Source organism: Psammomys obesus, unplaced genomic scaffold, assembly GCF_907164565.1.
Source record: "Psammomys obesus unplaced genomic scaffold, mPsaObe1.curated_primary_1811, whole genome shotgun sequence".
NCBI lineage: Eukaryota > Metazoa > Chordata > Mammalia > Rodentia > Muridae > Psammomys > Psammomys obesus.
The window spans coordinates 331,482-345,153 of record NW_026596028.1 but is presented as its reverse complement, the minus strand read 5'-3'; the positions used below and the strand labels follow the sequence as shown (position 1 = coordinate 345,153).

The following is a 13,672-nucleotide window of genomic DNA, read 5'->3' as shown; positions in this document are numbered from 1 at the left end:
CTCAGCGTGCAGCCCTCAGCGTGCAGCCCTCAGCGTGCAGCCCTCAGCGTGCAGCCACAGGCCAGCCCTCAGCGTGCAGTTCCTGCACAGGAAGCCGAGGCTGTCATAGGCGCCGGCACAGCCGCGTCTGTCCACATGACTCAGGAAGACAGGCCACCAAGGCACCTGAAAGTGAATTCCGATGTGGACAAACGCCACAGGCAGGACGGACAGGAGAGGTGTGAACGTGAACCCCGAAGCTGTGCTTCAGAAGGCTGGGTCCCGACAGTCCGCCTGTCCGACAGGACACACACACAAAGACAGACATGCAGGCGTGCAGGGAAACTGGGATGGTGTGGCCATGGCTCCGACGGAGGAGCTGAAGCCGGGAGACTGCTTACTCCACACTGCTGAGCTGAGGCGGCTGAACACGTGGGCGGGTCGGCTGGTGTCGGGAGGAGGAGGCCGAGACCACCCACGCGAGGAGGCTGTGGCAGACAGTTTCTGTGCACACTGGTTTACCCGGAGGCCAGTCATTCATAACATCCACTTGTGGACGAGAACAAGACGTTGCCCCCTGAGCCCGACCCCCGCACTCCCGTGGGTGTGGACACTGGGGTCCTTGCTGGAGCTCGCCGGTGAGCCCAACGGTTCTCGAGTCAGGAGTGAGGATTGAAATTAATAGACGGACACACAGCACGTGGGACCTTCCGAGAGGCTCTGGAGAAGCTGGCCGCTGTTGTAAGTGACTATTAATGATTACTATGGTTTATCTTCTGGTAAAGCTGCTGTTATGCCTAACAGCTGCATAACCAAATCACCACACAGACACTGGGTTTTTAGTTAACCTAGAGCACACTGCTGGGCAATAGTTACTCTATCCTAAACCTCCTAGCCCTCAGTTTCCTAACATTTAGATTTCCCACATTATACTTCCTCTTAGGGATATGTTAGGTCCAGTCCCTCTCTCCAGGCTGTTCCTAGATCTCTCTTCCAGCTCTCTCTCCAAGCTCTCCCCCATCCTTTCTCCTCCCACTCATTTCCTGCCCTCTGGCTCCTCCTCTCTTTCCTGTCCTCTGGCTCCTCCCAGCTCAACATTGTGTCTAGTTGCTTTATTTTGTCCTGTTTACACCAAGTTGAGACAGGATGCTTAGAATGAGCATCACAATGCAATATCCGAATTGAAACCAGAGAGTTGGGGTGGGGGGTGGGGGGAGAAATCAGCATTTGAATGAACAAGGGTAAGGTGTATACATTAAAAAAAACAACAACAAAACATTACACCAACAGGCCGCCTTGCTTTATTCCGGACTCCTTTCAAGCCAGAGCAAAAGCCCCTCGGCACAATGAGTAAATCCACAAGGAAGCCAAGCCCGAGGAGTGAACTTGGCAAGACTTCCGCTGCCTCTCAGAGGAAGGGGGCGAACTCAGCAGTGAAGAACAGCGCGAAAGCACTCTTTCCGCTGGGATCTAAGTAACAAAGCAGGGGCAGGCCAGAGGCGCCCACAGCTCCTCCACAGTGCTCACACCAACCAACACTCACTCGCCCTTCACGGGAGGTGGTTAAAGCGCACATCTCAGGAGGCGAGTGCGAGCAGCCGCTGAGGACAGAAGAGTGAGCGGGGAAAGAAACTGGGGGAGAAGCCGCGGAGCAGGGGGTCAGAGGTCACGCTGCAGCCCTCGGCACGGCAGGGGCTGAGGGAGAGCACGCGCGCGTGCACACACTCACACACTTGCCTGTAGAGCAGAGACAGCCACCCCCGACCCGGGCCCCTCCCTGATCCGGCAAGGTGCGCCCTAACGCCTCTGTGCCCGCAGCCTCCCTCCTGGCCGCGTGGAGCGGGGAGCCAGCCGGCGCGGAGCCCGCCGTGGAGCCCGCTGTGGAGCCCGCCGTGGAGCCCCAGCCGCGCGCCGTGCTGGAGGGGGGCGCCGTGGTCCTGCGCGCCCGCGGCCTGCCCGCCGGCCTCCTCGGCTTCGCCTGGTTCCGGGGCGAGGGCTCGCTGGACGACGACCTGCTGCTGGCCTACGACGCGCGGGCCGGGGCCACCAGGCTGGGCAGGCGGCACAGCGGCCGGGAGGCGCTGCTGGAGGACGGGTCGCTGACGCTGCGCAACCTCAGCCTGGAGCAGGCCGGCCTGTACACGCTCACCGCGCGCTCACTGCGCGCCGGCCTCCGCCCCAGCTCCGCCTCCGCCAACGTCTCCGTGTACCGTAAGCCCAGCTCCAGGCCCCCGCGGCAGGGAGGGCTGCAGTTCCCGCCACACGCGAGCACACGCGCGGACACACACACACACACACACACACACACATGCACACACACACGCACACATGCACACACACACACACGCGCACACATGCACACACACACGCACACACACACACGCACACACATGCACACGCACGCACGCACTCACACGCACGCACACACACACGCACACACACACACACGCGCGCACACATGCACACACACGCACACACATGCACACGCACGCACTCACACGCACGCACACACACACGCACACACACGCGCACACATGCACACACACGCACACACATGCACACGCACGCACGCACTCACGCACGTACACACACACACACGCACGCACTCACACGCGCACACATGCACAAGCGCGCACACACACACACACACACACACACACACGCGCACGCGCACACGCACGCACGCACGGGCTGCTCCTGGGCCCTGGTGGGACTTTGAGCAGGGCAGGCACCGCCCAGCCTCCCGGGGTCGCCCCTGCGGGGAGGAGCCCCAGCAGTCCCCGCTCCTCTCTGTCCCCGCAGCCCGCGTGAGCAAGCCCTCCGTGAGCAGCAGCCGCGGGGCCGCCGTGGAGGGCGGCGCCGCCGTGGAGCTGACGTGCGGGCCGCCCTCCCCGAACACCACCTACGTGTGGCGGCTGAACGGCCAGCAGCTGCCTGGCGACCGGGCCGTCGCCCTGTCCCGCGGCAACACCACCCTCACTCTGCTCGATGTGTCCAGGCGCTTCGGGGGGCGCTACGAGTGTGAGGCCTCGAACCCGCTGAGCGCCTCCCGGAGCGACCCGCTCACCCTGGACGTCCTCTGTGAGTGAGGCCATCGCCGCCCGCCCCTGCCGGGCCAGCTGCCCAGCACACCCGCGGCTCAGGGGCCAGGCAGTGTGTGTGTGTGTGTGCGCGTGTGTGCGTGTGTGTGTGTGCGCGTGTGTGTGTGTGTGAGTGCGTGTGTGCATGCGTGCGCGTGCATGTGTGTGTGTGTGTGTGTGTGTGTGTGTGTGTGTGTGTGCTGAGCCCTTGTCAGGCAGTTGCCTGGCTTCACGTACAGAGCAAGGCTGTCACCGGCTCAAGCGTACCCTGATCGTCTACACACACCAGGGTCTTGCTCTGTCCTTTCAGGGCGTCGTGTGTCTCTCTCTGTCCTCCAGACGGCCCGGACACCCCGGAGATATTTCCCCCGGACAAGTACTTTGAGGAGGGACGGAGCCTGTGGCTCTCGTGCCAGGCCGAGTCCCACCCCCGGGCGCGCTACTCCTGGAGCATCAACAGAGGACCGTGGGAGGCCAAGGAGGAGGTGCTGGTCCCCAAGGCCAGCCTGCAGGACAGCGGGCTGTACGCCTGCCTGGCCACCAACCCGGCCACGGGCCACACAAGCTCCAAGGTCAAGGCGGTCACCGTAGTGGGTAGGTGGCCTCTCTGGGCCGGGGCCTGGCTTTCCGTGAAGAGCGAGGAAGTGGTGCCGTGTCCACACTCGAAGGCAAACCCCAGTTCCCTGTGGCCCAGGAGGCTCCCTCTCTCTGAACGCACGGGCCTCCCCCTGCTGACCTGGGCCTGGGGAGCGATGCCCGAGCAGGGACCACTCCCGCTCCCCCTCCCCCGTCACCTCCTGCCTTTCACACTCTTCATGATCTCACTCTGGTTTTCCACCTTCGGGATGGAAACATCCCCGAGAAGACGGTGGCTGGGTGGCAGCTCCCCGTTCTGCCTGCCCCGTGGGCTGGCTGTTCGCTCTAGAGTAGCACAGGATGCTGGAGAAGCGCCCTGGCTCTGGGCACGCTGACACCCAACGCCAGGACCTCCGTGGGGTTGGGAGGATGAGAACAAGAAGAGGAGAGAGGTGGGGTTGAGCCTCTAAGCCGGGTCCTGGCTCGGAAGATGAGTCAAGTCAGGAGGGCGTAGACCTGGGCGTGGACACACCATGCCCAGCGTGGCTGGCGGGCCACTGCCGAGAGGGAAGGAGGCAAGGAAGAGCGCAGGGCGCGGGAGCCGGCCCGGCCAGGCAAGCGTTCGCCAACAGGAGGAAACAGATTCAGTCCCCACTCCACACACAGCCAGGCTGGCAGCGTGCGTGTGGGACCCGAGCTTGTGACGGGACAGGTGTCCCTGCCCTCGTCCACTGGCCTGTTCTGAGACACGATCAACAGGCCAGACTGAGAAAAACCTGAGACACGGAAAGCACAGAGAAGCTCCTCGGTGGAGTTTACCGGAAAATGCAACAAAGCGTGGGAAAGAAACTGACGCTGAAACAGAATAGGCATTCCGAGTCACGCAGAGAAATTCTCACAAAAGGACTCTAAAAATTACAAGAGCTGCAAGAGAAAAAGTTCACTCGGTTACAAAGACAAGCCTGTCAGAAGACCAGCACAGACTGAAAACCAGGAAACCACTGAACAATTCACTTCAAAACCTGAACATTCTACAGAACAGCCAAGCATGGGGCAGGGGCGCCCGCCTGTGATCCCAGCACTCGGGAGGCAGAGGCAGGAGGATCGCTGTGAGTTCAAGGCCAGCCTGGTCTACAGAGTGAGGCCAGGACAGCCAGGGCTACACAGAGAAACCCTGTCAGCTCCCAGCACCCACCTGGCGGCTCACAACCTCCTGTAACTCCAGCGCCAGGGGATCTGACCCTCTCTGCTGGCCTCTATGGGCACCGGGCACACACGTGATGTACGGAAACCCATGCAATGCAAGCATTCATGCACACATTTCTCGGAAATGTCATAATGAAACTTATTATTTTGTATGGAAATTTACAATTCCATGATGGTGAAGGAGTTGGACATTGGAGCCTAGAGGAGTTTTCTCTGTGCGGCCCTGGCAGTCCTGGAACTCACTGAATAGGCCAGGCTGGCCTTGAACTCACAGCAATCCTCCTGGCTCTGCCTCCTGAGTGCCGGGATCACAGGCGTGCGGCACCGCACCCGGCTAGAAGAGATAGATTCTCGATATGGAAGCTAGAGACGTGTGCCAGGGTCAGGTCGGGAGGCACAGAAGGAGGGTCACGCAGCCCCTCGCTCTCCCTGAAGACTGACAGGACCCCACAGTTGCAGACCCCCTTTCCCTCTGCCCTTTAGTCCCCGAGGGCTGGCGGAAACTCACAGAAAGACCCCGTTAGCCGCTCCTCTCTTCTCTCCACAGAGGAATTGCCAAAGCCCCACATCCAGATCAAAAACAAGACCGTCCTGGAGAAGCACTTGGTAGCCCTGACGTGCGAGCCGGAGAGGGCCGGCGTTTCCTTCTGGTGGACGTTCAACAACCAGAGGCTGACGGCCACAGACAGGGTGAGCTTCTCCTGGAACAACAGTCGGCTCACCATCGACCCCATCACCAGGAGGGACGCCGGCATCTACCAGTGCGGGGTGTCCAACCCCCTCGCCTCCAGGACCAGCGACCCCGTCAACCTGGCTGTGCTCTGTGAGTGGCGCGGGAGCGCCGTCCCCCACCTCTCACCAGGGGCAGGGCACAGGTGCCATGGTGCCACAGGGAGGGCGGAAGGCAAGCGAGTGGCTCAGGTTCTCCGCTCCCCCCTCCCCCGAGTCATAGGGATCCGCTAACGAACGTCATTCCACAAAACTGTGTCTCTCTCTTGATCCAGCTCCCATACAAATGATTGACTCCATTATATTAGTTAAACAAGCTTCACAGCACAAGAACTGAGCAGCTCCCACTCTATTCTCTAAGCTAATCTGGCTTCCTCCCAGCACGCATCCCAGAGCGACACTCTGTGACTTCTCCCGCTAGCTCACTCTCCTAGTTCCTCCCCTGGCTGCAGGAAGCCCAGCCCTTTTCGCTCCCCTGCCCAGTGATTGGCTGCCTTGGTGGCCTATCAGGGGACAGCTGGGAGTAGTGTTTACACAGCACTGAGACAGGAGATGCTCAGAAGAAGGACTGTGACCAGGTGCGCGTGTGGGGAGCAGAAATCAGCGTCTGAATTACACAATGGCCTTAGGCCTACAGGGCTCCAACTCGGAGAGTTCAGCAATCTGTTGTGGCCACTGCGTCCTCTCCAAGGCCCCTGACTGGGGGGTCTTTACCAATGGGCAAGACGGGTGGGCAGAGACAGCCGAGACACTCAGACAAGGACGGTACCGTCCACTAGGACCCCACACTTGGGAGGCTGAGGCAGGAGGATGGAGGGTAAGGCCAGCCTGGGCTACAGAGCACCACCCCGTCTCTAAATTGTCCGTATACCAATAAACCCAAACAGTAACCCAGTTACAAAGAGCCCTGAGCCAGGCACGCGATCCTTGGTGTCCGTGGTGACCGGCCCGGGAGACCCCGGAACCAGGCCGCTGGGAATGTCTGTGCAGCCTTCAGGGCAGAGACAGCTGTTCGGAAGCCTTTGCTCCTGGGGAGCCTCGTCCCCTGCTGCGCTGTCCTGCGCTCTCGATCCTCCTGCCAGGTGCTGCTCCAGCGTGCACCCACACCTGGGGCTTTGTCAGGTGCAGGGTGCAGGCTGCGGACGGGGGTGGGGGGGTGGACCGTGTCCTCCCTAGGCGCGCTGTTTCCTGTGGGGCCTTGCCCACGATCCTCTTCTGTGTGTGTGTGTCTGCGTGGTGTGTGCGTGTGTGCTTAGCAGTGGCATCAATCTCTCACAGCCATTTAGCAGTGCCCAGTGGTCGGGCCACTGTCTGTCTGTCTGTCTATCGGTTTTCTTTGGTCGCGGTCATCCTGATGTTCCTGTTGTTTGCTAAACTCTGCTGTAATGGCCTAGCGAAGCTGAGCAGTTTTTCACTTGCTTATTGCCCATTTGTTTCTCTCTTTTTTTCTCTGTGTAGCCCTGGCTGCCCTGGAACTTGATGTGTAGACCAGGCTGGCCTCGAACCCACAGATCCACCCGGCTCTCGGGTGCTCGGACTGAACTGTGCCTCCACTCCCGACACAGAACTTTTATGTCAAATTCTTTCTTTCTGAGTTAAGCTGTTTCTGGTTTTACTGTTACTGTTGTTAACTTGTGGGAGCTCTTTCCATATTTTGGCGCAATGTTCACTTATATGATATGTAAATATTTTAGCATTTTCCCGAAATGTTAGACAAGACCTGAAAGTCGTCTTTCCACTTTCTTTTTATAATGATTTTTTACATGCATTGGTGTTTTGCCTGCATGTTTGTGTGTCTGAGAGTCAAATTCCCTACAACTGGACTTGCAGACAGCTGTGAGCCGCCAGGTGGGCGCCCGGTCCTCTGGAGGGGCAGCCAATGCCCCTGCCCATCTCTCCGGCCCTTCTCTTCCTGGCTAAAGGCCTCGGTCTATAACTTGTTGTGGTGTTCTAATCGGCACCCTAGCTGTCCATGCTTTGAGGAGTGAAATGTGTCCCTCGCTGCCTGGGCACAGGACGGTTGCGTGGAGCTACCTAACATCCGCTCGCTTGGTTCTCTCCCAGTTGTTACGGTGAGACATTTGAAATTCGTCTTGGCTGCTTTAGAACACACACTGCTGCTGGCGCGGTTACCCACAGCCTCGTGTTTCCCGTACCCGATCCTGAAAGCTCCGTTCGGCCTTCTATCTGAGCAAAGTTCAGCCTTCTTCCTCTTGTTGTTGTTGTTTGGCTTTTGGTTTTTCAAGATGAGGTTTCTCTGTGTAGCCCTGGCTGTCCAGGAACTCACTCTGTAGCCCAGGCTGGCCTTGAACTCAGAGATCCACCTGCCTCTGCCTCTCAAGTGCTGGAATTAAAAGTGTGTGCCACTATGCCCTGGCCGAAGTTCGGCTTCTTAGTTGGGCAGCTGTTTCCTATGAATGACGGCAGAAGGAAAGCAAACTCACAAGTCTCAGGAAGCTTCTGAAACCAACAGTACCCACTCACGCTCCTCTCCCTGGGGCTGTGCAGAATAGCTGTTTCTGGGGGCACCGGGGATGCCGCTTCAGGAGCTGGTACCCACACCGAGACGGGCTAGTCGGTGGCACAGTTGCCCTCAGTCGTCCAGGTTCCTGGGAGGCCACCCTTCGCCCATGGCCCCGCCAGGAGCTCCAGTAAACTCCCTGGCTCCCTGTGCTGCCCTGGGGGAAATCGCCTCAATAAAAGACACGTAAGAACCACAGACAGGGGAGGAGTCACACGGCCACAGCAAATGTGCCCACCGAGGCCAGGCGTGCCGAGGCCAGCCTGGAGCGAGCACCTTCCTCTCAGGTGGGGTGGTGTGAAGGGCGTGCACCTCACGGTGACACGACCGTGGGTAGGTGCCCTCGCTTTGGCGGCAGAAGGTGACGGCCACTTCTTCCCGAGAGACGTTCGCTGAAGGAGAGAGAGGATCAACAGGCGAAGGTGTGGGCATGCTCAGCGGCATCGCCAGGGTCCCGGCTCATCCTCCGCAGCCTCACTGAGGGTCCCGCATGTGAGCGGGAGGAGGAGGCGGGGGGTGGCCTCTCTCCTGGCTCTGGCCTTCAGCACAGGGCGACGCGCGGCGTGAACCTTGACAGAGGGTCAGCATGAGCAACCATGCTGACCGCTGGCAGGCAGCCCCCGAACTGCATGCTGGGAAAGCTTTTACACAAACAGTGGATGCTGCACTGTGGTCAGAGCCTGGATGCCGGATTCTGGCCCTAGTGTGGGGGCCTGGATCCGAGCACTGTGGAGGAGAGCCTGAGTGACGTGAGCACACATCCGTCCTGAGGCAGGCTGTCTGTCCTGGGGACCAGGCATCCGTCCCTGATTGGCTGCTGCGAGCTGCTGGGGACGCGGAACATGGATGAAATCCAGCAGCCTCAGGACCTGAAGGACCCCGGAGAGGCTCTTCCTGAAAAAGCTGTCTGCGGTGGCGGGCGGCAGCCAGTTACAGGGCCGAGGGTGTGCCGGGGAGACTCGGGGGGGGGGGCAGGGAGCTCCAGCGGCTTCGCAGACGTCCACAGCGGGACCCGTGGGTCACGGGGCCGAGTTCCGTCACAGCTGATAGAGCCTGCAGCGCACGGGGCGGGGCGCTGTCTTGGTTGGAGGTTCTATTGCTGTGAAGAGACCAGGACCTCGGCAGCTCTTACAAAGGAGGCGTCTGGTGAAGCTGCCTCGCGGGGCAAGAGGTTCAGTCCCTCATCGCCTCATCGTGGCGGGAAGCACAGCCATGGCGGGAAGCACGGCGGCGTTCAGGCAGACGTGGCGCTGGAGGAGGAGCTGCCGCTCTCCATCTGGACCGCCAGGCAGCAGGAGACTGTGCGCCACACTGGGTGTAGCTGGAGCATAGGAGCCCTCAGAGCCGCCCCGCAGTGACGCACTTCCTCTAACAAGGCCACGCCCCCTAAGTGCCCCGCCCCGGGGCCCAGCACTGACAAGGAGCCTAGGGCCACTCCTGTCGCCCCAGCGAAGTGAAATGCAGCCGACTGTGCCCGCTGGCTCGGAGGCCGGCAGCCATCTGTGCGCAGCGGAGCAGCCAGGAGGACCAGGAGCAGGCGCTGGGGGCTGAGCGGCGGAGCTCCCCGGGCGGCTCCCAGGAAATGGCGCAGAGCTGAGCTTACCCGGCCAGGGCCAGGGTCACAGCACCCCAGAGCCTGCGGCCTCCGCTGGAGCTGGGTGCACAGGCCCAGCCTGCGGCCTCCGCAGCAGCAGCCCCCGGCCCCGAGGCCGAGCCGGGCCTCGCAGTGCGGGCCGGCCCTGGAGGGCGGCTGAAGGGCTCCTGGACCCCACGATTGTGGGCTGTGGGGGAGGCCCCGGGCCGGTGCACCCTGCGGGTGAACCCACTGAGGACAGCACTGCGTTAGGCCTTCCTCGGTCCCTCTTTTTATCCTCAGCTGCCTAAAGCCCGTGGCTGAGTGGAGCGGTGGCCTGCAGGCGCCCACAGTACCGAAAGCCACCATCTCCCGCCCAGGGGAGAGGCCCTGGCCAGCGTGTGGGCGTGTGGGCGGCTGAACCAGAGCCGCCTCCTGCCTGGCGCTAGGTGTGTAACTACTGAGAGCACTCACCCGGCACAGGAGAGCACTCACCCAGCACAGGAGAGCACTCACCCGGCACAGGAGAGCACTCACACCCGCACAGGAGAGCACTCACACCCGCACAGGAGCCAGGCTAAAGCCCGTGGCTGGGAGGTCTGAGGCCCAGCTGAAGAGCCACGAATGTTATTTTGTTAAGTGGCTGAACTGTGCCTGGCCGCTCCTGAGGTTGTGGAATGTGCTGGTTTCTGGGGGAGGCCTGCAGGGGAGGCCTGCAGTGCCATCCTCCGTGAGCTGTGCCGCTCCGGGGTCACCCTCGCTCCCACTCCCGCCGGTCCTTCCACCGTGGCCTTCCCCCTCTGCGGCCGCCCACCTCCCCGGGAAGAGCGATGTGGGAGAGCGCACACTCCAGCCGCGGGCGAGGTGCGTGCCAAGCTGCGTGCTTCCCTCACTTTTCCACTCACCCCCGTGAGCACCAAGCGTCTGCGTCTCACAGACACCACAAAGAGCAGAGGGCCCGCTCTCCCCGCACCCGCAGCGCTGTGCCGATCAGACGCTGCCTGCTGGCCCCTGGTTTCCCTCGGGCTCCCCCTCGCCTGGTCACTGTTGACACTGGGCCCTGCTGTTCTGCTGAGTCAGGAGCCGCTTTTCCCTTCTGAAAGCTCTAGAGCCTTCCGCCTGCAGCTGGCTCCGGGAAGCAGCTGGGGAAGCAGCTGGCGGGGGAGGGGGGGCGGGGGGCACTAGGGGCAGATATCGGTTCTGACCATCCCAGAAGGACAGGGCTCCTCTCCTGCACTCAGGGTGGCTGGAAGCTTCCGCCCTACCCTAGCGTGCGCCAAGCGTGCGCGCCCGAGGTGGACAGAGAACAGACCTCCCAAGCGGCCCTCTGGTCTCCTCACACAGTCCACAGACGCCCAAATGCACACACAGGCACAAGCACCAGACAAGTATGTGTAAACAGAACAGCTTCCCTCTGCCCCAGGCTGCTCTTTGTCCTGTCGCCTCGCTGCTCCTCTCCTCTGCTCTCCTCGCTCTCGCCTCCCCTCCCCTCCCCGCAGGCCAGGCCGGGGGATCTTCTTGCAGACAGTCCCCCTCCACAGGATGGTCAGGGCCACAGGTGCCCAGTACATGATGTCCTCTTTCCCTCAGACGAGCCGAGCAGAGGCCTGCCGCTGTCCGCGCCGCTGGCTGCCGCCCTGGTAGCCGAGGTCCTGGCTGGCCTGGCCATCCTCGCAAGCCTGGCCTACTTCGCGTTTTTCAAGAGACTTGACAGGTGCGGGTGACCTTCCCTCTTCCACTCCCTCCCTGCTGCCCCTGACCTCTGTGAGTCCCTCCCTGCTGCCCCTGACCTCTGGGAGTCCCTCCCTGCTGCCCCTGACCTCTGGGAGTCCCTCCCTGCTGCCCCTGACCTCTGTGAGTCCCTCCCTGCTGCCCCTGACCTCTGGGAGTCCCTCCCTGCTGCCCCTGACCTCTGTGTGTCTCTCCCTGCTCGCCTTGACGTCTGTGTGTCTCTGGCCTTTTCCTCACCATCCGGTGTACCTGCTAATCCCTGGGGGTCCTCAGATCCCTGCCTCCCACCCCCGTGCCCGCTCTCCTGTTGGTCATGGTCACGTCCTTTCCTCCACAGCTTAGAGTAAGAGGTCCCCTGTGTTTCTCTGTCTCCTAGTCGGAGCCGGAGCCACAAAGGAAAACGTAGGAGGAGACGAAAGAAACAGAAGGAAGAGAGGGAGCAGCGGGAGACGGTAGGTCCGACAGCGTCTGCCGGGACCACGGTGGGGAAAGAGAGCCAGCCAGACAGCCAGCGTGTGCGAAGACAGTGTGCAGAGCCGCGAAGAGAGCAGCTCTCCGGGCCGGGGAGCCGCCGCCACCGCCGCCCGCGCCCAGCACCAGGCAGAGGAACGGCAGGGGCGCACGCCAGGCAGGGCCTGCTTAGCCAGGAGGAGGGAACAGGGAGACGGGCGGCTCTGAGGCGGCGCAACAGGCGGCTCGGCCAAGGCATGCCGGGCGGGCGGAAGGCAGGCGGCTGAGCCGCGGTGTGCGTGGTGTGACTGGTGGCTCAGCCGAGGTGTGAAGGAGACCCAGCTGAGGTGTGAAGGCACAGCCAGGACACCAAGCAGGAACCGCCAGCTCCAGGCTCCTCCCCAACTCAGGAGCCAAACAAGCACGCTGATGTCTCCCATGTCCTTAGGGCCCGGAGTGAGCGCTCGCGCGGCGGGGACGGCGGAGGCTGGCCACCTGAGGTAAGGGGAGCTCCCACCACCCGAGACCTTCCCCCGTGTCCCCTGTGTGACACACCACTGTCCCCTGTGTGACACACACACCTGCCCCTCCCTGCCCTCGGCCGTGGGCCTCATCCCTGCCGGCCACGGGAGGCCAAGCCAGCACCGAGCAGGCTGCCCCCGGGCACACCAGCTCCCTGCCGCCTGAAGGCCCTGGGCGCTCGCTCTCCCACGGAAGCCCCGGCTGTGTGCTTCGGGCACCATGGCCGCTGCGTCCCTCCTCCTCCTCGGAGCATCACCGACAGTGTCCCCGAGCAAAGAAGAGCCCGGGCCCCCAAGACGGGGAGGACGGCACCAAGGAACCCCGGCCCCCGGCCTCACCACCTCCCCTCTGGTCCTCACACGCTGGCCGCTGGCTGAGCAGAGCAGACTCTGGAGGATGCAAATTCTCTGAGACTGTGGCATCACCTACTCCACCCCCCCCCCCCCCTCCACCCCATCACCCCCTCCACCCTGCCCCACCTCCACCCCATCACCTCCTCCTCCCTCACGCCCCAGGTCAGCACCCCACGAGGACGCCCCAGTGAGGTAAGAGTTGTGTCCTCTCCAGTCTGTGGCCCTTAGCAGCTCCCTGCATCCTGCCACAGTCGAGGGTCAGGGTGCAGGAGCCAGGCCGAGCCCAGACCCAAACAAGGGTGGCCACGCCTGCCCCCGCCCCCACCCTGCTCCGGCCTTCACAGGTGCGGGCCTGGGACCCCACCCTGTCTCCCGCCCCGCCCCGCACCCTGCAGATGAACTCAGACCAGGCCCGGGGCGGCGGGCAGCAGATGGCAGCTTTCTCAGGGAAAGGCGGGAGTGGGTGGGCTTTGGCCCGCTCTAGTGGGAGGCCCTTGAGCAGGAGTGGGCAGTGGCTGGGAGCAGGCGGGATCAGACAGGGGAGCTCAGCGGGAGCGGGCGGTGGTGGCCGGGAGCACTGTAAAGTAGGCTGTGTCGTCTCTACCGTCTCTGGTGCAGGCGGCCTTCCTGAGGGGTGTCTCCTGGTCAGGAGAGTGACGGGTCGCGTGGGCTGACCTAACAGGGGTGTGCCTGCGGCCCCTGCCGGAAAGCTCCTGCCGCGTGGTGGCTTGTGTTCCCCTTAGCAACCGAGAAGGTGTAAGGAACCAAGAGTGCAGCAGCCAGGAAGTGTGCTCCGTGGCTGGGGCAGCCGGACCGTGGCTGGGGCATTGCTGGGGCGGCCTGGCATGGCTGGGGCATGGCTGGGGCATGGCTGGGGCATGGCTGGGGCATGGCTGGGACGGCCTGGCATGGCTGGGGCGGCCTGGCATGGCTGGGGCATGGCTGGGGCGGC

At 62.4% G+C, this 13,672-nt stretch overlaps 1 protein-coding gene across 1 annotated transcript; it reads left to right on the top strand.

Moving 5' to 3' along the window:
- Positions 1-340: 340 nt before the first annotated feature.
- Positions 341-6,194, top strand: LOC129686694 (carcinoembryonic antigen-related cell adhesion molecule 1-like). Its single transcript, XM_055620705.1, has 5 exons — positions 341-637; positions 1,770-2,190; positions 2,782-3,060; positions 3,399-3,973; positions 5,325-6,194. Exons 1-5 carry the CDS (start codon positions 341-343, stop codon positions 5,802-5,804), a joined length of 2,052 nt encoding a protein of 683 aa, XP_055476680.1. The 3' UTR covers positions 5,805-6,194.
- Positions 6,195-13,672: the final 7,478 nt, after the last annotated feature.

What these genes read in the sequence shown, in the direction of transcription:
- LOC129686694 (XM_055620705.1), top strand. Translation starts at nt 341, where the DNA reads ATGGCTCCGACGGAGGAGCTGAAGCCGGGAGACTGCTTACTCCACACT. An exon ending in GTGAGCCCAACGGTTCTCGA is followed by an intron (nt 638 to 1,769) that starts GTCAGGAGTGAG and finishes TGATCCGGCAAG; the next exon opens with GTGCGCCCTAACGCCTCTGT. An exon ending in GCTCACCCTGGACGTCCTCT is followed by an intron (nt 3,061 to 3,398) that starts GTGAGTGAGGCC and finishes TCTGTCCTCCAG; the next exon opens with ACGGCCCGGACACCCCGGAG.